The 22,282-nt window shown below is 44.0% G+C and overlaps 1 protein-coding gene across 1 annotated transcript in view; it reads right to left on the bottom strand.

Moving 5' to 3' along the window:
* LOC139579105 (protein WWC2-like) overlaps positions 1–22,282 on the bottom strand; it is a 52,099-nt gene that overhangs the window by 24,862 nt on the left and 4,955 nt on the right. Inside the window, exons 2-9 of the mRNA XM_071407370.1 lie at positions 13,211–13,320; positions 5,293–5,408; positions 5,009–5,096; positions 4,828–4,904; positions 3,946–4,025; positions 2,714–2,843; positions 2,352–2,480; positions 1,454–1,527 (exon numbers count right to left, since the gene is read on the bottom strand). Of these exons, the coding sequence (XP_071263471.1) occupies positions 1,454–1,527; positions 2,352–2,480; positions 2,714–2,843; positions 3,946–4,025; positions 4,828–4,904; positions 5,009–5,096; positions 5,293–5,408; positions 13,211–13,320 (804 nt within the window). The remainder of the gene's footprint in view (positions 1–1,453; positions 1,528–2,351; positions 2,481–2,713; positions 2,844–3,945; positions 4,026–4,827; positions 4,905–5,008; positions 5,097–5,292; positions 5,409–13,210; positions 13,321–22,282) is intronic.

Below are 22,282 nucleotides of genomic sequence, written 5' to 3' on the forward strand. Positions count from 1 at the left end.
CCCCATTGAACACCTTTGGGATGAATTGGATCGTGACTGCGAACCAGGCCTAATCGCCCAACATCAGTGCCCGACTTCACTAATGGTCTTGTGGCTGAATGGAAGCAAGTCCCCACACCAATGTTCCAACATCTAGTGGAAAACCTTCCCAGAAGAGTGGAGGCTGTTATAGCAGCAAAGGGGGGGACCAACTCCATATTAATGCCCATGATTTTTCGACGAGCATGTGTCCACATACTTTTGGCTGTGTAGTCTATTTTAACCCCTATATAAACACACATGCACTCATAAGGGAATACAGTGAAAATGCTTGTCTTGAACTCCTTTCTCCTGGCACACACACTCCCAGGGGTCTAAAGCCAGCAGCAAGCCTCTCCGAAAGGAGGGGTAACAAGGGAGTTGTCATGCTGCCACACTCCTCCACCTGCTCTCTGTAGAAACACCTGTTCTATACCGGCGGATTAGAAAACGTTTCAAAGCCCAAATGTCAGGGATTACCGTCCATAAGGGGAGGGGTTTACCTGCGTTTTATTCACTGAGCCTGAAACTTCCCACGGTGGTCACAGATCACGTCGCTAATGTGTGAAACTGACAGCCGTCCAAGTCACAGCCTGTGACTGATAATGCATAACCATTTAATGGCTGGACTTGGACCCATAATTGCTCTGATCTGAAGTCAGATCGGATGGGACTTAAGGCCCATGCTAAAGTCATCTAAGACCCATGTTAAAGTCATCTAAGGCCCATGTTAAAGTCATCTAAGGCCCATGTTAACGTCATCTAAGGCCCATGTTAACGTCATCTTAGGCCCATGTTAAAGTCATCTAAGGCCCATGTTAACGTCATCTAAGGCCCATGTTAAAGTGATCTAAGGCCCATGTTAAAGTGATCTAAGGCCCACGATAAAGTGATCTAAGGCCCATGTTAAAGTGATCTAAGGCCCACGATAAAGTGATCTAAGGCCCATGTTAAAGTGATCTAAGGCCCATGATAAAGTGATCTAAGGCCCATGTTAAAGTGATCTAAGGCCCATGATAAAGTGATCTAAGGCCCATGTTAAAGTGATCTAAGGCCCATGTTAAAGTGATCTAAGGCCCACGTTAAAGTGATCTAAGGCCCATGTTAAAGTGATCTAAGGCCCATGATAAAGTGATCTAAGGCCCATGTTAAAGTGATCTAAGGCCCATGATAAAGTGATCTAAGGCCCATGTTAAAGTGATCTAAGGCCCATGTTAAAGTGATCTAAGGCCCACGTTAAAGTGATCTAAGGCCCATGATAAAGTGATCTAAGGCCCATGTTAAAGTGCTTTCAGGCTTTCGGTCAAGTGCGCCCTCTATCCATCTCTATTGAGTTGAGTTTACTCTTGCAGTTCTGTGGTCAGGTGATATGCATATTAACATAAGGAATGTTTGCAGTAAAAAAAACAGAGAGAAAGATGGAGAGAGAGATTACCTTCTTTTGGCCTCTTCATATTGGAGACTAAGTCTAACCTTCTCAGCCAAGGATGATCTGCTCCTCAAACCAGCCTGAGAAACGGAGGGAGGACGAGCGAGGGAGAGAGACAGAGAGAACAAAAACATCACATGTACCTGCTTGAAGTTCAAGTGACTGGGTTTAATATCATTAGAGAGACCTCCACATCTCCCTCCCTCGTTCTGCCCTCCCTCCATTTAGCATTCCATCGGTGAAGGTCTCGCTGTGTGTGTGTGTGTGTGTGTGTGTGTGTGTGTGTGTGTGTGTGTGTGTGTGTGTGTGTGTGTGTGTGTGTGTGTGTGTGTGTGTGTGTGTGTGTGTGTGTGTGTGTGTGTGTGTGTGTGTGTGTGTAGGGAGGGAGGGAGAAAAGCCCCAGTGTAGTAAGCAGCTTTGCCTCTCTACCTCTAACCCTGAGCCCAGTCTGCCCGGCCGGGCCCCAAGCAGCTATCATCTGCTCCGAGGAACCAGAGGAATCCAGTGTGTGTGTGTGTGTGTGTGTGTTTGTACAGAGGAATCCAGTCCCACCAGGGAAGGCCCACAGAAGGGGGGCGGGGACATTCCTCTCAGAAACACACAGGCATTTTATTAAGACAAAGAAGGGACATGGGAGAGAGAGAGAGAGAGAGAAAGCAAGAGAGAGAGAAAGCAAGAGAGAGAGAAAGCAAGAGAGAGAGAGAGAGGAGAAAAAGCGAGAGAGAGAGAGAGAGAGAGAGAGGAGAGAAAGCGAGAGAGAGAGAGAGAGGAGAGAAAGCAAGAGAGAGAGGGGGGGGGGGGGGAGGGCACAAATTGTTGAGTGAGAGTGGGAGCAAGATAGAGTGTTGGAGAGAATAAGGGGAGAGAACGTGAGAGAGAGGAGAGTATGAGAGGTGGTGCTCACCTCTCCAGAGACGTCTGTCTGGGAGCCGGCTTCTAGCGTCTGTCTGGAGCCCACTGGGTTCCGGAGGTCTGGTTCCGAACGGCCCATGTTGTGTTCCGTGTGGAACCTCTCCTTTAGCTTAGCCAGAGACTATGGGAGAGAGGAGAACATGGGGTGGGTCTAGACTCAAGAGGGAAGTTCAGGGTTGAAAGGCACACCGTACCAAAACGAAAATGAGCATTTCTAAATCGGATAAGTTCAGCCAGTCCCTTCCTGTTTCAGTCTGTTTCCTTCTGTTGGGTGCCTAATGAACATGACCTTGCCAGGAGCTCTCAAAAGCAGATATAGGAACCCACAGACCAAAATATTTCACACACACGTACCTGCATGAGGTCCTGTTTCTCCTTCTCTCCAGAGCTGATGGCCCTGCGGAGAGACTTGAGCTCCGTCACGATGGCCTTGGCCTCCTTCAGACGGTATCCACTCTGCTCGCCACACAGTTTTTGGTCGATCCTGCAGAAGGGAGCGCGCACACACATTTATTTTTACTTTTGACACAACACCAAAGAGAGAAGAACACACTGAGCCCAAAGAAAGACAAGTTTTGTTAACAAATATCAGAATCCCCAATGATCTGGATTCTGGATAGATCAATTTGAATGTGAACACATCGATATCTATATGGGTGTTAAAGCCCAGATATACATACGTCTACAAGCATTTTCACTTACACACGAACTCTTTGTTGAGCGATGTGTGTTGAGTGTTTTTCTAATAGCGTAGTATGAGAAAATGACATAACAAGCAGCCTTAGTTAAGCTGCCATGCGTAATTTCTGACCTTCCTAACGTGTAGTGTGTGTGTGTGTGTGTGTGTGTGTCTTCCTGCCACTTTTCACTCTTTTCCTTTATTGTGTGTGCCTCCTGAGCGGATGGAGTGTGTGTGGAGGGTGAACGACAATGCTTCATTGTTTCAATTATTATAATAAAAAGTGGCTGCTTTGGACAGGGCTTAATCCAGAGCGTGCCATGTGAGCAACATAACCCCTCTCTCTCTCTCTCCCTCCCTACATCTCTCTGTCTACTCCCAATCCCCCATTCTCCTTCTCCCTCTTGCATTCTGTCTCTCCTTCTATCAACCCCTCTTCCCCCCTTCATTCTCTCCCTCCCCCCTCTCTCTTTACCTCCTATCTCAGGGTCATTATCTCTCTCCCTACGAACATGAATTCCCATTAGTAGACTGTAGAGGCTCTCTCGAATAATCCTATACAGAGGTTCCTACAGATGTCGGATCTTAATTTGAGACAGTTTGCTACAGCAGGAAAATAACCCTGTAGCAACAGGAATAGTGAATTATTATGTGGAATATGATTCATGGCAATTTTTGTAATTTTAAATGTCCTGCATTGCAGGAAAGTGCTCCTGCACCAGAGTAATGTAATCAACCTGTTCTACGATCACCCCCAGGCACTATCAAGTCCAACAGACACATAACACTAAAGTTGTAAAATCACAACATTCACAGAGCAACAGACAATACACAGGTGTGTATGTGCATGTGTTTAATAGGCAGATGTGTGACAGACAGGTGTGATCAATGTGAAAAGGGGACTTACTGCTGCAAGGTTTCAAAGCCTTGTTCTTTGTAGATGAGCTCCTGTTTCATCTGGGAGAGCTCTCTCTTCAGCTTATTCACCTACAGTAGCAGACAGAGACAAATGTTAAAACCAGAGTACAGACACACATTAACAGAGACACAGAAGAATGCACTTTCATTGAGAAGAGAGGTGTGTTTTGTTCTTGTTTATTCTTGTTTATTTCACTTGCTTTGGCAATGTAAACATACGTTTCCCATGCCAATAAAGCCCCTTTGAATTGAGCGAGAAAGAGAGCAAGAGAGAGAGAGAGAGTACGAGAAAGAGGTAGAGGGAGAAAAAGAACAAAGATTGAGAACGACATAAACGCAGACAGTCAAGAAGACACTAGTTGCCCTCCCGAGTAGCGCAGCGGTCTAAGGCACTGCATCACAGTGCTTGAGGCATCTCTACAGAACCGGGTTCGATCCCAGGCTGTGTCACGTGATTGGAGGTCCAATAGGACGGCACACAATTGGCCCAGTGTCGTCCGGGTTAGAGAAGGGTTTGGCCGGGGGGGCTTTACTTGGCTCATCGCGCTCTAGCAACTCCTTGTGGCGGGCCGGGCGCCTGCAGGCTGACTTCGGTAGTCAGCTGAACGGTGTTTCCTCCGACATATTGGTGCAGCTAGCTTCCTGGTTAAGCGGGCGGCTGTTAAGAAGCAAGGTTTGGTGGGTCATGTTTTGGGGGACGCATGACTCAACCTTCGCCTCCTGAGCCCGTTGGGGAGTTGCAGCGATGAGACAAGATCGAAATTGTGGAGAAAAAGGGGGTAAAATACAACAAAACAAGAAATGAATAAGAAGACAGTAGTTAGAAGAGGTGTGAGTGCGAGCGAGAGAGAAAGAGAGACATGCATCTTACCCTGACTTTGGTGGTGGAGATCTCAGCCTTGAGGATGTCAGGGTCATACTTAGTGCTGGACGAAGACCCAGAGAACACTGGAGGAGAGAGAGCCGTCTGGACCGTTAGTGTGTGAAGGACAAAACGCGCTTGTGTGTGACAATTGGTTTAGAACTAGGTTCGGGTCAGGTTCACTACTCACGGCTGGTGCGTGAGCTGGACTTGTCCTTGTATGCGTCGTTGAGGCGTGTGTACTGATCCAGGGCCAAGGCCAGCCGCTGCTCTTTGACCTGGTATCGAAGATCACAACGGAAATAAGTCTTGTTCGTTCATTCATTCATGAAGTCCTTTGTTCATCCATTCACTCATCCTATTTGTTAATTCATCCATCCTTTCACTCACCCACCCATTCAGTCATTCTTTCATTCACCTATCGATCCATCCATATATCCTTCCATCCATCCATTACTAATCCATTAATTTCACCTGGTACAGCTCTTTCTGGGTGACCAGGGCATCCTGGGCTACTGTCAGGTACTCCTTCAACATCCTCTCCTGCTCCTTCCTCCATTCCGCCCGGGGGTCCTCTAGCTGGGTACTCTCTAGAGAGGGGAGAATGTCATCAATGAGATCTACTCCCATAAACAAATGATGATGATGATAATACTTTATTTGTAGCCTCTTTTTGTGTCATACAGCTACAGCATGCCAGAACACTGATTCAGATATACAGGTAACCAAAGTAATGGAAACACTTGAGTAAATGAGGGATACAAAGTATATTTAAAGCATGTAGTCCCACACAGGTGTGGTTTCTGAATTAATTAAGCAATGAATATCCCATCATGCTTAGGGTCATGTAGAAAAATGCTGTGAAGGCTATTATTTTGGACATTATTTGGCTACCATGGCTATGCCCCCATATGATGACAATGCCCTCATCCACAGGGCGCGAGTGGTCACTGAATAGTTTGATGAACATAAAAAAAGATGTAAACCCTATGCCATGGCCGTCTCAGTCACCAGATCTCAACACAATTGAACACTTATGGTAGATTCTGGAGCGGCACCTGAGACAGCGTTTTCCAGCACCATCAACAAAACACCTAATGATGGAATTTCTTGTGTTTCTTGAAGAATGGTGTCACATCCCTCTAATAGAGTTCCAGACACTTGTAGAATCCATGCCAAGGTGTATTGAAGCTGTTCTGGCGGCCCGTGGTGGCCCAACGTCCTATTAAGACACTTGTTGTGTTCCTTTATTTTGGCAGTTACGTGTACATTTTTTCATGGTTGACGTTTTCGTCAGGTCAATCCTATCCAAAGAAAATCGACACTAACAACAATGGCATTTTACTGTGTGTTTTACACAATGTTTCTATTCCTTTAAACTTATTCTAAGCACACCAGACACCAGTCAGACTCTCTAAAATACAACACATTCAATTTGTCTCCATTTTCATTAAAAATCCATACAGAAATATCTCATTTACATAAGTATTTACACCACTGAGTCAATACATGTTAGAATCTTTCTGAGTAAGTATCTAAGAGCTTTGCACACCTGGATTGTACAATATTATTATTTGAAAAATTCTTCAAGCTCTGTCAAGTTGGTTGTTGATCATTGCTAGACAGCCATTTCAAGTCTTGACAATGATTCTCAAGCCGATTTGTCAAAACTGTAACTAGGCCACTCAGGAACATTCAATGTCATCTTGGTAAACAACCTTGGGTTATTGCTGAAAGGTGAATTTGTGTCCCAGTGTCTGTTGGAAAGAATCAGGTTTCCCTCTAGGATTTTGCCTGTGCATAGCTCTATTACGTTTAATTTTATCCTAAAAAGCTTCCTAATCCTTGCCGATGGCAAGCATACCATAACATGATGCAGCCCCCACCATGCTTGAAATTATGAAAAGTGGTACTCAGTGATGTTTTGGAGTTGCCCGAAAAATAGCGCTTTGTATTCGGGACATAAGGTTAATTTCTCTGGCAAATGATTTGCAGTTTTACTTTAGTGCCTTGTGATCAATGTTTTGGAATCTTTTTTTATTCTGTACAGGCTTCTTTCTTTTCACTCTGTCATTTAGGTTAGTATTGTGGAGTAAATACAATGTTCTTGATCCATCCTCAGTTTTCTTCTCCTTCTCTTTGAAATTCACTGCTCGACTGAGGGACCTTACATATAATTGGAGATGGGGTAGTCGTTAAAAAATCACGTTAAACACTATTATTGCACACAGAGTCCATGTTATTATGTGACTTTTTACTCCTGAACTTATTTATTCTTGCCATAACAAAGGGGTTGAACACTTATTGACTCAAGTCATTTCAGCTTTTCATTCTTAATTAATTTGTTTAAAAAAATGTATTATAATAATTCCACTTTGACATTATGGGGTATTGTGGGTCGGCCAGTGACACAACATTGCAACTGAATCCATTTTAAATTCAGGCTGTTAACGCAACAAAAATTTGAAAAAGTCAAAGGGTGTGAATACTTTCTGAAGGAAGTGTACACTGCAAACGAAGCAGGCCGACACCCACATCTAACAGTGGGTTGTTTGGAGGAAAGAGAAAGGCACAGTGGGAGAGCAGAGGAAGCAATCCATCTGAATCAATCCCAACACTACTCTCTCTTCCTCTCCCACTCTCTCTCACTCCTTTCCCTCTCTCTTTCTCTGTCTCTGCCCTCTTTTGTTTGTCTCTTACCTTCTCTTCTGGGTTAGCCCAGAACTCTGTCCGGTGGCAGGGAAGGAAAGGGTTAATCCTTCATTCCTTACTGTACTTTGGCTGTGTCCCAAATGCCACCCAATTCCCTATGTAGAGTAGGGCCCATAGGGCTTTGGTCAAAAGTAGTGCACTATATAGGGAATAGCGTGCCATTTGGGAGACACACAGTCTTTGTGTGGAAAACAACAAGTCTCTACACTAAGTGCACGGCCCCCTCCGTGCCACACTAAGTATGTCAGCAATGCAGAGACTGGCTGCTATGAGGAATAACCGGATTTCACTCCAGCAGGATTTGTGTGTGTGTGTGTGTGTGTGTGTGTGTGTGTGTGTGTGTGTGTGTGTGTGTGTGTGTGTGTGTGTGTGTGTGTGTGTGTGTGTGTGTGTGTGTGTGTGTGTGTGTGTGTGTGTGTGTGTGTGTGTGTGTGTACGTGCTTGTGACTGTGCCTGTGTCTCCACTCTCCCGCTCTCTCTGTCTCTCTCTCTCTATGGAACTCTCAGCCCTGTGTATTCTTCTGCTGAGGGTGTAGGCTACCCAGCAAACCAAAATTGGTTATGTGGAAGTTCCCAGAACATTCGTTAGCTCGCGGCATATGTTCTAATAACACAAAAACTAAATATTTGATACAAACATTGTATAATCATCAGCACGACTGGGCAATATCTGTGTTATGAGAATGTTTGACGCAAACTAACGAATGTTCTGGGAACTTCCACAGAACCAATTTTGGTTTGCTGGAAAAACATTACTGGTACATTGGGTTATTACATTGCCTGGAAACGTAATGAGAAAGTTTGGGGAATGTGGTTGTTACAGATGTGCACAACATTTTAGTAAATGTTAGGAGAACATTCCAAATATATTTAATTTAAACCATAAAAAAAATATTACAATAATTTGCTATCATCCTAATGTTATATAAAACCTTAATTAACTAGAACTGAGAATCTTAGCTAATGTTCTGGGAACGTTCCCAGTTTGCTGGGTTGGATAATCCTCGGTTAGGCCCTAAGTAATTTTTTGTTTCTGATCTGCTATATAACCTGTGGTCAATGTTGGGAGTTGCTCTTGCGCTCTGAGGTTGGTAACGGTTCCCTACAAATCGAATGATTAGCTTGTGAATCATGTTGGCTAGACACTGTATCGATGAGCAACCCTAAAAGGTATGAGGTAGTGGCTAGAGCACAATAAACAGTGTTGACACAGTCAGTCTATTGTTTCGTCATTGGTATCTGACAGCACACGGGCAGAACACACCCACCTCAACTCTCAGGATGTGACTGAATATCTGACCGAATGAATGCCTGACTGGCACACACACGCCTGGTATACAGGACACACCTGGTATACAGGTCATTTTATGAGAGCTTATAAGAGTGTGAGGGAGAGCATGTGTCTGTCTACCTCTATACATAATAAACCCAGGACGTCAACAGGACCTCCACTAAGACAGGGGAACCCAAAGCAACTCCCTGAGTGGTTATGTGAAGTCAGGGGAAGTTCCCACTAAGTTAGGCAACCACGCATCTCTGGGCCCATCTACGCCACATAAAAGAAGGCAAATCACCACACATAACAGACCCTTATCAACCCCCGTCCCGTCCCTCCCTCCACTCCAACAATGCAGGGAGGCCACAGGGCAGCAGCAGGGTTTACATAATAAGGAAGTGAGGCCTGCTGGGCGGGGGACAGCCTGGGCAGGGAGGGAGAAGCTAGGACAGGACAGACAGGGAGAAGTAGGTACCCACCCAGACTAGGACTAACCCCACCCTGTCTTGCCATAACTAGGGCCAGGATTTTTCCCCCCCCAGACCACCTGACCTGCATAGGATAGACTCTGGGGCCTTATCAATCAGTACACATTATCCACTCACCTCACAGGTATCTGAAATACAGCCTAGACAGGTGAAGGGAGGTTTAGTCTGAAGAGAGTATGATGGCCTTGAGCTAGACATGAAATATACAGTACCGTTCAAAAGTTTGAGGTCACTTAGAAATGTCCTTGTTTTTGAAAGAAAAGCACATTTTCTGCCCATTAAAATAACATCAAATTGATCAGAAATACAGTGTAGACATTGTTAATGTTGTAAATGACTATTGTAGCTGGAAACGGCTGATTTTTTAATGGAATATCTACTTAGGCATACAGAGGCCCGTTATCAGCAGGCTAGCATCCCGGAGTCACCTCTAGTGTACATTGACAAACGGTCATTGGGGTGTTTGTTGAGAAAGGAAAGTGCATCACTTCTATAAGGAGGCTTTCACACCAAATTGGTTTGGAGAGGTTTTTCCAGCTCTGGTGCATTTTCCTCCTTAGTTCTGAACTTTTTCTATACTATAACATGAAAAACGGTTCAGTACCAGATTTTTTCTCTCCTTTCGGCACTTCTGTCAAATTTGTCTCACGGATCAACTCTGTCAGCGCAGCCAACGTCCCCCTTATAGCGCGAAAGTATTGTGTGTGCTCCACTTAGCCTGCTCTCAGCGTCTGGGTTGCATCATGTTAGCTCCCCACTCATGCTGCACAGAGGTTAACACACTTGAATAATGCGACACGGCATGTAGAAATGTTGAAACTACTGCCGTGTCGTTACTGTCAAGGTCGTTACTGTTCGCAAAACAATGTCCATAAAGGAAAGAACACTTTACAATGCATGCCGATACCGGTAGCTTCCAGCTTCGTAGGCTAACTTTTCTTGCTAGCTTACAGCTTTGTTTGTTTTAATATGCAAACCATAATGCAAAATATGCCAATTTTTAACACCGATTGCCACCAAAACTTTATTCATTCACTTAATCGGTCTCTCTCTCGCGTCTCTCCCAAAGATGATCTATTGCCTCAGTGAACTGACCCCAGGCCGCCCTCTTCTTGCCTCGTGAATGAGGTCATTACTGGTTAAAGAGACACCGCACACTTTTATCAAATGAGCAACTCCTATGTGATTGTTGTTAATCAGTACAATAAAATAAAAATGGAAAGGAAACAGATTGTTCTTCTGTATCCCCGTGAAATCAGCCAAATCAAGCTCAATAAGTCAATGCACGCACACACTCCTATTGATTATTTGCATTCGTGTGAATAGGCCTAGGCTACATCCTTTTTTTTGTTGAATTTTACCCCCTTTTTCTCCCCAATTTCATGGCATCCAATTGTTAGTAGTTACTATCTTGTCTCATCGCTACAACTCCCGTACGGGCTCGGGAGAGACAAAGGTCGAAAGCCATGCGTCCTCCGAGACACAACCCAACCAGCCGCACTGCTTCTTAACACAGCGTGCATCCAACCCGGAAGCCAGCCGCACCAATGTGTCGGAGGAAACACCGTGCATCTTGGTTAGCGTGCACTGCGCCTGGCCCGCCACAGGAGTCGCTGGTGCGCGATGAGACAAGGATATCCCTACCGGCCAAACCCTCCCTAGGCCAATTGTGCGTCGCCCCACGGACCTCCCGGTCACGGCCGGCTGCGACAGAGCCTGGGCGCGAACCCAGAGTCTCTGGTGGCACAGCTAGCGCTGCAATGCAGTGCCCTAAACCACTGCGCCACCCGGGAGGCCTGGCCTAGGCTACATCTTGATTTACCCAGTTTATCAATAGAGATTTACCATTCAAATAAAGAATTACCATTAGGTTGTTATGTAGTTAGATTGTAAAAACAAAGTCAAATTGATTGTATGATTGTATAATTGATTCATTAATGGATGCATGGCTGTCTCTGAAAAATGTTGACGCAAAAATGTCAAATGGAATGATATTGAACTCAAAAGATGCCCAACGATTGAACAGAGCAGTAGCTGTGTTTATCTGTCTGGATAAAGTGCCATTCTGTGACTCGGGTTCATATGCCTTCTTTTTTTGCAGTGTTAACGTTTTGGTATTGAATATTGTGACGGTATCGAGAATCGTGATACTTAACCTGGTATCGAAGTCCAAATTCTGGTATCGTGACAACACTAATAGGCTACTGAATATAGCCTATTCACCTCGCAGTCAGAGGGGATATTGAGCTGTTTCCTCCTGCATGTTGTTGGAAGACCAAAGCGAAAGTAATATGAAGTTTGGGACAAGTTACGCCTCTTCCTAATCATAGATGGATTTAACATAAGCATTTACCTCCAATAAACAAATGATTTATGGTTTTGTTTAGGCATTTTAGTTCGTTTGACATTCGCCAACGTGAAACCAACCAGACCAAATGTAAAAAATACAATGCAACAAGCCAAACTCTGATTCAAACTATAGCTCAGAAGTGCAGAAATACACTGTATCCAACCACCCACAGGAGGGCCAGCCTTAACACACAGAAGCTAAGCCTTGAGTCTCCACACAATCATCCACTCCTGACTGACAGCTGACTGCGTTTGTTTACCCACCGGTGTTAGACAAACAAACAAACAAAGCTAAATCGCAGTAGAAATGTGTGTGAGTGCAACAGATAGATAGAATCTCTAGCCCACACAACAACAACAACAACAACAACACCAGCAGCAGCAGCAGCTAGCTCACATCTCAACCCTGCGGCTACAGCCAGGCAGCACAATGGAAAAACATTTGGGAAATGGATTTAATCTGCATTGGGAGAAAACAAACATCTGATTTAATTGAATGGAGTTAATATAAGTATTTTTAATGTGAGTGTTTTCCTAAGGGATAAGCAGAAGACAGACGGCCCGTGTCGAATTTAATCTGCTCATTTAGAAATGAACGTGACTAATTGAATCATAAAATGATTTCATTTAGTGGAGATGAGTTTGAAAACTTTTCTCTCTCTCTCCCTCCCTCTCTCTCTACGTATTCAGTTTTTCTTCTATTTGCCTATTCTGATTCCTGGAAATGATGTGGCATAATAAGTTGCAACGGTGAGGGAATACCATATCAATATGTAAAATTCATATGAAAAATTCCGTGACAATATTAATATCAAGATCAATCTGGTGACAATATTGATAAATTCAACATAGCTTATCGTCTTGGCCTGACACTTGTCCAAGAAGGACATCTGTGAGTTTGCAACATGTTTAGCTTTAACATGCTTACTTAATGTCACTGATAAGACTGCTGGCAGTCAACATCCTTGACACCACACTCATAATATCTCTGGATATCATCAGATTACTGTTATTTAGCCCATATCAGTTAGAAAACAGGTTTTCACAACTGAAAACTCTTGACAAATGAAAAGCATAAAACTCAGATAAAGACTAGCGAGCAAAGAAAGGGCTGAGTAAAGATTTTGACTTTAACTTGATCATTTCTCAAAGTTCAGTCAATACAAATAATACATTCATCATTCGATGGAGACACTTGGCGAATGATCATACGTCTCATCAATATCTCATCAATATCAAACAACATTACGCTCTGACTATAAATTATAAAATAAGTTCCAGTGGTTTTCAGGTCCTAAATATCAATAGGTAATTCAGAGAAAGAAAACCAAAAAAATCGACATCCTTACAGTTTCTGCCGTTCTACTCATTTCTGTGTTGTGTTTGAGAAATTCCAGTGTCGGGAAATACCCCTGCCAAAACATCTGAGAGGGAATCTTGGATGAAACAGCCTGGGGTCCTTTGTTTAGGATGGACAGATCAGTGATTGCCCGGGTGGAAGGCCCAGATGGTTTTGGCATAGACATAATGTTACTGGGGTAACACTGAGGTAAACCTGTCAACTTACTGTTGATGTGGTCGATGTAGTAGATGCCAATCTGAGGGTCGTATGAGGCCTCCCATCCCCACGGTAACTCGTCACCCACACAGTCCGCAAACGACAGGGGCTTCGTCAACCTGAGAGAGAGAGAGAGAGAGAAACATACAGTATCTGTACACAGAAACATACAGTATCCGTACACAGAAACACATGAAAGGTAAAGCTAGTGCATATCGTAACCAATATATAAACTACATCAGGTGGTTCATTCATATAAAAAGACGAGTAAAAAGAAAAGCCATAAAGGAATCATCCATTACTACAACGCTGGTTTATAGTGACTTCCGTCAGAGGCCAGTGACTGTCTAGAATGTTGCATGTGAAAGACCTAGTGACCTTAGAAACTAGAGTTCAGAAAGACAAGCCACTAAACAACAACAACACCACCGGAGCATCCAGCAGTAACAGTGACACATTCCTGAGGGACCAAAGTCTAAAACTGGCGTCGTGGTACCACTCACTCAGCCAAGGTCCCTTCTGTTACTGTGGCTGTGGGCTGGGGGGAAGTCTGGCTAGACAGGGAGAGAGAAGGGACACTAAACCACTGTGCCATCTATTTGGGATGCGTTGCCCAAGGACTGGCTGGGTGGCTGCCTGCACATTGTTCCCGCTCTCCTTTCTACTGGTAGTTTGGATGACTTGGCCCATGTCGACAGTAGACGAGAGACAGCCAAGTTCACTGGCGGGGTCATGACAAGATGGGGGTGGAGAACGGGTGTAGGAGTGAGAGGGAGAGAGCGGTTTTGGAAGAATGTGTTGTATCTTTGAAACTCCAAAAAATGTTTGAGAAACTGGGACAGAATCTATATTGAATAAGTCTAAGAATGTGGGCAATGGGTATTAACTTAGCAGTTTAAGCCAAGCCAGCATGCCGCCCGGCGTACTTCACTGTGTTTATTCAGTGCACTCTCACTCTAAGACACACAAACGCTAATGCTAACAAACAGGTGCACACACACACACACAGGCCAACTCTCCTGGCCTGGGCGGCTGTCAGCCTGGTATGCACGCTCCCTCGGCTGTAAATGTTAAAAATTAGACAGGCAGTATTCCTGGTATGCCCCCTCGGCTGGGCCGGCCAACTATCGCACTCCGTACACCACCGACGACCTTTGAACTCAGAAGCCAGTCTCTGGACTGGTCTGCTGTCCTCGCACTGTCCTACTACAGGTATTGGCCTACCATGACTATTATCTACAGTTATTACTATGCTACCAGTTTAGCATCAGAGTGGCTGTTCAACTGAAGAACGAATGCATGAACCAAGCGTTTGAAAAGCTAAAACCTCCACATTATCAGTAGACCAATCACTAACATCACACTGATCAAACCAACAATTTACTGTTTGGACACAGGACCATCACCGAGAAATGTCCTCATACAACACTCAGTCAGGTCAGCAGCAACACTAAGCAATGTGAAAATAGAGGCCGTACTGAAGTGACAGGACAGGAACCGCCCTCCTCCCTCTCCACTATGGCGTGACTATTGAGAAATCTTCTGACTAGTAGTCTGCCCCTCAGTGTGTGTGTGTGTGTGTGTGTGTGTGTACCACATTCCAGAAATTGATAACTCACTCACACCTTGGCTACCCACCCCGCAATGACATGTCCTCACCTCACCCAACTGCCATGTCACACATTCTGTATCACCATACACACATCATTGTGCTCTGAACCCTCACACACACACCACACACACACACACACACACACACACACACACACACACACACACACACACACACACACACACACACACACACACACACACACACAATGGCCAGCTCAACACCTTCATCAGCCCCATACATCACCTCGGGGCACCTCCTTCCCCTGCACAATAACCAAGACTGCTACAAATGACATCATGTCCAAAAGAGAGAAAAGTGTTAATCTGGCCCTTCACACATCTGAGGCCAAATCATTAAGGTTCCCAGCCACACAGCAGTGGGACACAAAGACCTGGACTGGAGCTTGTTGCTGTGGCTGAGATAAGATATCTGACTGACTAGCACCTTTTGATGCGTCCCGACCAACAGAAGAGGAGCCAAACATCACCACTACAGAGAGGAGTGGGTGTGCGTGTGTGTGAAGAGGAGATATGTGAGGGAGAGATAAGAGGAAGACAACAGGGAAGGTGGGATGGGATGATTGGACGGTACACTGTCCACTGTCGTCATGGTAACAATGATCCAATGTCTCTAGGCCTAGGACTATTTCTCACCACAATGGTCGGCTGAGGGGACATAAAGAGACTAAAAGAGACTCCTGTGTCAAGAGATGCTCTACAGAAGAGGCGTGACAGGCGTGCAGGCTTTTGTTCCAGCCCAGCACTGACACCTAATTCAACTGAACGCTACAACCTTGGTTAGCTGAATACAAGTGCAAACATACAGCGGCAGGCTACTAGAGAGATTCCCTTTTGAAAGCCTTCAGCCTAGCCCCTAGGAATATGTTGGCCGGCCAGTGGAGGAGCAGGAAACCGTGGCCTGTGGACGGCCATGTGTGGCGCACATTACAGGACGCGGCCATGCTTCTGGTCTCCAAGGCTACCGCACACTCTTGTTTTTGTCTTCCCTCTATTTCCCCCTTCCTCTCTCTTCTCCCTCTCGTTCAGACTCAAGCACAGACGCCAGCAGCTGTGAAAAGCCACGATTTACATCACTTCTTTTATTATCGTTCTTCTTCTGTCTCTTTCCCCCCTACCGTGCCAACCACGTCATACAAAGCGCCAAAAAAGTGAAGAAAAAAGAGCGAGAGGGAAGACTTTTGTGGCAGAGGCCGTGCTTTTACAAATTCGCCCCAATTAAACGGGTCAAGCTCCAAACTGAGAGGGCCAAGAGAATTTGTGCGTGTGTGTCTGCATGTGTCCGCGCGCCTGTGTGTGTGTATGGGAGGGGAGAGACTTGGGCTGGAGTCTTATCTATGCCTCTTTTGGAAATAAACATTTTTGGGGCTGGAGCAGTGAGGAGGGAGGCATTTACGTTCCTCTCTTTTCTGGGGGATTTAGACAGGGAGGGCTCAGGAATGTGGTGCAGCACTCTGACACTGCCTCTTATTCTCAGCCCCTCTCATAAATCCGAGATCTGGATGGCTGGGCCTGTCAGACGTCAGGGGGAGGAGAGCGAAAGAAGGAGGGAAATAGAAAGGAGGGGGCAGAGGGGGAAGAGTGAGAGGGGGAGTGAGAAAGAAGAGAGAAGGATGGAGAGCGAGAGAGATTGAAATAATTTGTCAACCATATTGTAGAACCTACATTGTTTTCACAACGTTAAATCACTCCTGTCAGTTAGGCCTTGGCCAATGAAGCTAATTTAAATGTGAATTTGAGAGGCGAGGGAAAGCAAAGGAAAGAGGTGAAAAAAAAGAGAGGGATTCCTTTTTTCTGCCAAAAATGTGTATTCCTCCACTGGACAGCCAGGGTCCCCTCTGCTTGACTGAACAGAACAGGTCTAGTCCCTGGCCTGACTGTAACCATGGGGATGAGAGGGGATGACGTGCAGGTGAAGCATGAGACAGTCTTGGCGCAACTTGGCGGGGTGCTATGCTAAAGGTGGGAGGGTCCACTTGGATTCCAAGTATAACACACCCACGCACACACCAAAATCTTTTCAAAACACATCCTTTTCGGATGAATTGGGGGATATTGCGTTGACAGGGTTCGTGCTTTCCAACTTTACTTCATAATACCAGAGTACAGGGGTGGATCATTTGTAAATATGAAACACCTGTTGCTATCTGGCAATGGGAGTTTTCCCAATTCCCATACACAAAAAGTTCCATCCTATGTCAATGGAGAATAATTTATGGACAAATTATACGGATGAAGTGAGTTATTCTTTGTGGCACACTATGCATGTCTCTGTTCCATCTATCCATCACGTCATGGTTATTATGATGCACTGAACCTGTAGCTCGCAACTAGGGTTGCACATTTTGGGCAATATTCAGAGGTGGAAACTTTCCGTTGGAATTAATGGGAATATATGGGAATTAACGGGAATATATGAGAATTCATGGAAATATGCAAATTACTATTAATACCATTTAAATGTAGATTTTTTTTGCATTAGATATATTTACCATATCATATGGAGACAGAAACATAAACCTTTTACCTTATCATAAGTAGACATAATTGCAAATGATTAAATCCTTCCAATATATATTTTTTTTAACAATTTAGTTACGAATTGTACTTTAATTAAATGAGTTGACTCTTCACATGGGATGATTTCACTGAACAACAAAAGAAAGGGAATATTGAATGATCCCCAATGATCCATCGCATCTCCCAAAAACGTTTTCAACATGCATCTGTAAAATGATAGTCTAGAAACTAAAGCTTTGGTTGTCTTCCTCTCAGGCTTCCATGTCTTCTCCCTGGACCTCCTCAATGTCCACCTCTTGAACATCGGACTCTGAGGCCTCATCTTCACTGTCACTTTCCAACCTTGTTGAGGATGGCTCGTTGTCAGGCTCAAAAAGCCTCAGATTTGCCTGGATGGCCACCAATTTTGCAACCCTTGTATTGGTCAGCCTGTTGCGTGCTTTGGTGTGTATGTTCCCAAACAAGGACCAGTTGCGCTCTGAGGCGGCTGATGTTGGTGGGATTTGGAGGATGATGGAGGCAATAGGGGAAAGAGCCTCAGATCCACAAAGTCTCTTCCCCCAGGTGGCTGATGAGATATGTTGGCACGACAGCCATATTGCATCTACATCCCAAAGCCCTTGCTTGGAAGTGTACTTCACCAGACTGCCAAGAACCTTGCCCTCATCCAGGCTAAGGTGGCGAGACACGGTACTGATGACACCATAGGCCTTGTTGATCTCTGCACCAGACAGGATGCTCTTGCCAGCATACTTGGGGTCCAACATGTATGCTGCGGCATGTATGGGCTTCAGGCAGAAGTCTTCACGCTTTTTGATGTATTTCAGAACTGCAGTTTCCTCTGCTTGGAGCAACAGTGAAGTGGGCAGGGCAGTACGGATTTCTTATATTACATCTGCAAGCAGAGTCTGAACATCAGACAGGATGGCATTGTCTCCCTCAATCCGTGCAATGGCTACTGCTATAGGTTTCAAGATCTTGAGAATCAGCTGTACATGTGATGGAAGAGTGCACTGCACATGTGATGGAAGAATGCACTGTGCATGCAGAGGGTTGCAATTCCATTGAATTGGGGATAGTTTAACCAAAATATGCCACAAGACCTAGAATTGCCTTATGTGTATCCAACAAAAAAAGGTTTACTGTGATAAACTAACTTTGTTGATGAATTTAAGCAAAATTCCCCAGATTCCCGGGCTTAAATTCCCATGGAAAAATCCCGGAAATTTAACGGAAAGTTTCCGACCCTTTGCAACCCTACACGCAGCCAAACCAAACAATATGATGGCAAAATTCACCAAATCATAGAACATGTCAGCAAAATGCATCAAGTCGCCGTCCTTGCGTTGTGCAGTCAAATGGCAAACGCTCTAATGTTTCCAAGCCGTTTCCAAGCTGTCAACAAGCGGCCGCAATTAACACCATTCAGTGCATAGGGCTACGGTGGCATTAGATTACTACCAGCCAGTAGTGGTGGGGGGAGGGATCGATACAGTTACATATCACAATATTATTTGGGGATGATATTATATTGATATTTGACTCCAAGTCATCTGTACCTGCACCAGAATTCCAGTATTTTTCATCCTATAGCTTTATTTTTTAAATAGGAAGCCAACATGTTTTCAGCACTTTTATTTCCCTGACTGATCAAAACTTGTTTTCTCATGGTCTCTCTTGTCTCTCTGCAGCAGACATATAGTGAGCAATATGTTTGGAACATCAAATCAAAATTAAATCACAGAATCGAATCGTAGTACATATAGAATCGCAATACATATCTTATCGACATCAAACTATCCTGATATCGTATCTTGAGGTCCCTGGCAATTCCCAGCCCTACAAGCCAGACAGCACAATCTCTCCTGGGCCCATATTCATAAAGAGTCTCAGAGTAGGACTACTGATCTAGGAACAGGTCCACTCTGTCCTTGTAATCTTATTGATTATGATCAAAAAGGCTAAACTGATCCTGGTTCAGCACTGCTAACATGAGAATATTTTTTAATACAGGCCCTGAACTAACTTTGTACCTATATAACGTAGATACATGACTTAATGACGCCACATAATATTTTGCGCTACACCTGCAACACAGCATTCCTAACCTAGCCCACAATGTCTGCTGTGTGGATCGAGCAGTCAACAAGTCGAGCAGTCATTTGAAAGAGTAAGAAAAGTTCAACTCAAAGGCGAAATCCATTAACGCCAAGATAATGGAATTCAACCCTCTGTCGTGGGTGATGTTGGCTTTTGCGACTGGTCGAGCACCGGTACACACTAACGTTACCAAGTGCGCTATTGTTCAGATGTTGCCCTACCGGAGTTACACAGTAATAGCGTCACTGCTATTAGCTTCACGACATACTATGGAACGCCGTTTGGGTCTTTGCGTGTCAAAAAAGATACACGTCAAATAACACTATTTGACAATAACACTATTTGACGCGTTAAATAAGCTTTTAATTTGACACGTCAAATAACACAGTTCTATTATAGAATGTTGTGTGTTCTGAATTTGCATGTGCAAGCCAAGTGCCACCACTACTATCAGTAGCACTGTCAAATCTGTAAAAAAAAGTCTGCAAACAAGCAAACACCGGCGCCAGGAACGATATGTTTATCGTGTTGGTAATAAAGCATTATTTGTTCGACCGCAACTTCTGGGGTAGCTAGCTAGCTTTAGCTTGGTACCTAGCTAGCACCAATACAACCAGCCTGAAAACAATGACCAGTAGAAACTGCAGTCATTTTCACTATTCTTAGCAATGATTTAGGAATCCTTATGAGTAAGTATTAGCTAGATAGCCACTTGTTGTTCGCCTATTGAAATTGAACTTCAGTTCATGAAAATAAATAGCTAGCCAGCTACTTAAACCTGTTGCCCAAAGCTAACGTCATAAGCAGCCAGCTACCTTCATCTGGCTAGTGAGGCTCGACCTGACCGGGTTATGTGTTGTGAAGCTAGCCACAATAAGGATTAGGCACAATAGTGGAATTTGCGGTTTGCCTTCAAAATAATAGTACCACTTTGAAAGTGATGCAGAAGGTTACAATTGGTGGAATCATGCCATATTTAGACTAGATCATGTTAAACAAGGTTAGAATGTGAAGCAATGAAATGGGGTGTCAGTCTACTCGGTGACACCCACAGAACACAACTGTGAAGAGTTTACACAAATATTAGCTTTGTAGCTCTTATCGCGGGACTGTGACTGTGTGAAATCACCAGTCAGCCTATTGTGTGTATTGACATTCATATTGAACTGTACAGCTTTACCTAAGGATTGGGATCAATGAAATGGGGTAACAGTCTACTCAATACCCAATATATTTTTTCCCCAAAGTCCTCCTCAGAGTTATCAGACTCCAAAACATCCACGCAGTATTGTTTTTCCTCTGGAATAGTTTTCAATACAATTAATACATATAGGTTGACAATAAATGTGGCTCAATTCACAGTTGTTTGAGTCCCGCAATAAGAAATACTATTCTAATGTTCTCTGGGTGTCACTGAGTAGACTGATTAACCATGTCATTGATCCACAATCCATAGGTAAGGCTGTAGAGTGAAATAAGTATGCCCCCAATGCACTTCTAAAGTACTTATTTAACCTTTATTTAACTAGACAAGTCAGTTAAGAACAAATTCTTATTTACAATGACGGTCCGACAGTTAACCCACCAGGAACAGTGTGTTAACTGCCTTGTTCAGTGGCAGAATGACAGATTTTTACCTTATCAGCTCTGGGAATTGATCTAGCCACCTTCCGGTTATTGTCCCAACACTCTAACCACTAGGCTACCTGCCGCCCCAAGTATATTACATCCAGTGTGATTTCAACAGATTTTTGTCAAATGAACAAATTATTGTCTTTTGTTGATTTTATATAACAACATTCCAACCTCGTTTAGTATGATCTAAACGATTATTTGTATGCATTTGCATCACTGTCAATGACATACTTTTATTTTGAAGGCAAAATCCACTATTGTGGCTAATCCTTATTGTGGCTAGCTTCACATAGATGGGTCAGGCCACCATTAATCAAATAAGAACTGTCTTATAAATGAGGGTTATTTTAGATGATGATACCTAGCTATATAGTTAGCTAGCTACTGAAACAGATTATCTCGTTTTGCTATGTTTTTGTGGAAGAACATTGTTTGGATCCATGCGCTAGCTAGCTTTTTCATGACCAGCACTGTAGGTGCGCGAGACAACTTTACCAGCATCATAGCATACGTATCGATGAATCGTTGTGACATATGAATTACGAGTGATAGTGTAATCAATGTGTAATAACTACATAAAAAATGTATGAACGCGTTAAATTATTATGTGACGTGCAGTCATATTCAGGTCCTGACTGGTCAACAAGATTATTTGACACATCAAATAGTGTTATTTGACGTGTATCTTTTTTGACACACAAAGACCCAAACGGCGTTCCATAGAAATCCTGGTTGAGAATGAAACGACTGAACAAATGAACAACGAAACAGCACAGTAAGTAAGTGAAAGAAATATGTTTTGATTATGTTTTACTGGTAAAGGGGACATACGTAAATGCCAACAAAACAACTTTTTAGTCAGTGTGGTGTATGTGAGTGTGTGTAACCTTTATTTAACTAGACAAGTCAGTTAAGAAAAAATTGTTATTTACAACGACGGCCTACCCCGGCCAAACCCAGACGACGCTGGTCCAATTGTGCGCCGCCCTATGGGACTCCCAGTCACGGCCGGATGTGATACAGCCTGGAGTCAAACCAGAGACTATAGTGACGCTTCTTGCACTGAGATGCAGTGCCTTAGACCGCTGCGTCCATGTCTGTGTGTTAACTATTTGACTGTACTAGAATGCTTAAAAGGCCACTTAAATTTTAAATATCGGTTATCGTTAGCGTTTTTTTGGGGCAAAGAAAATA

Source organism: Salvelinus alpinus, chromosome 6 (genome assembly GCF_045679555.1).
Source record: "Salvelinus alpinus chromosome 6, SLU_Salpinus.1, whole genome shotgun sequence".
In the NCBI taxonomy this organism is placed as follows: domain Eukaryota; kingdom Metazoa; phylum Chordata; class Actinopteri; order Salmoniformes; family Salmonidae; genus Salvelinus; species Salvelinus alpinus.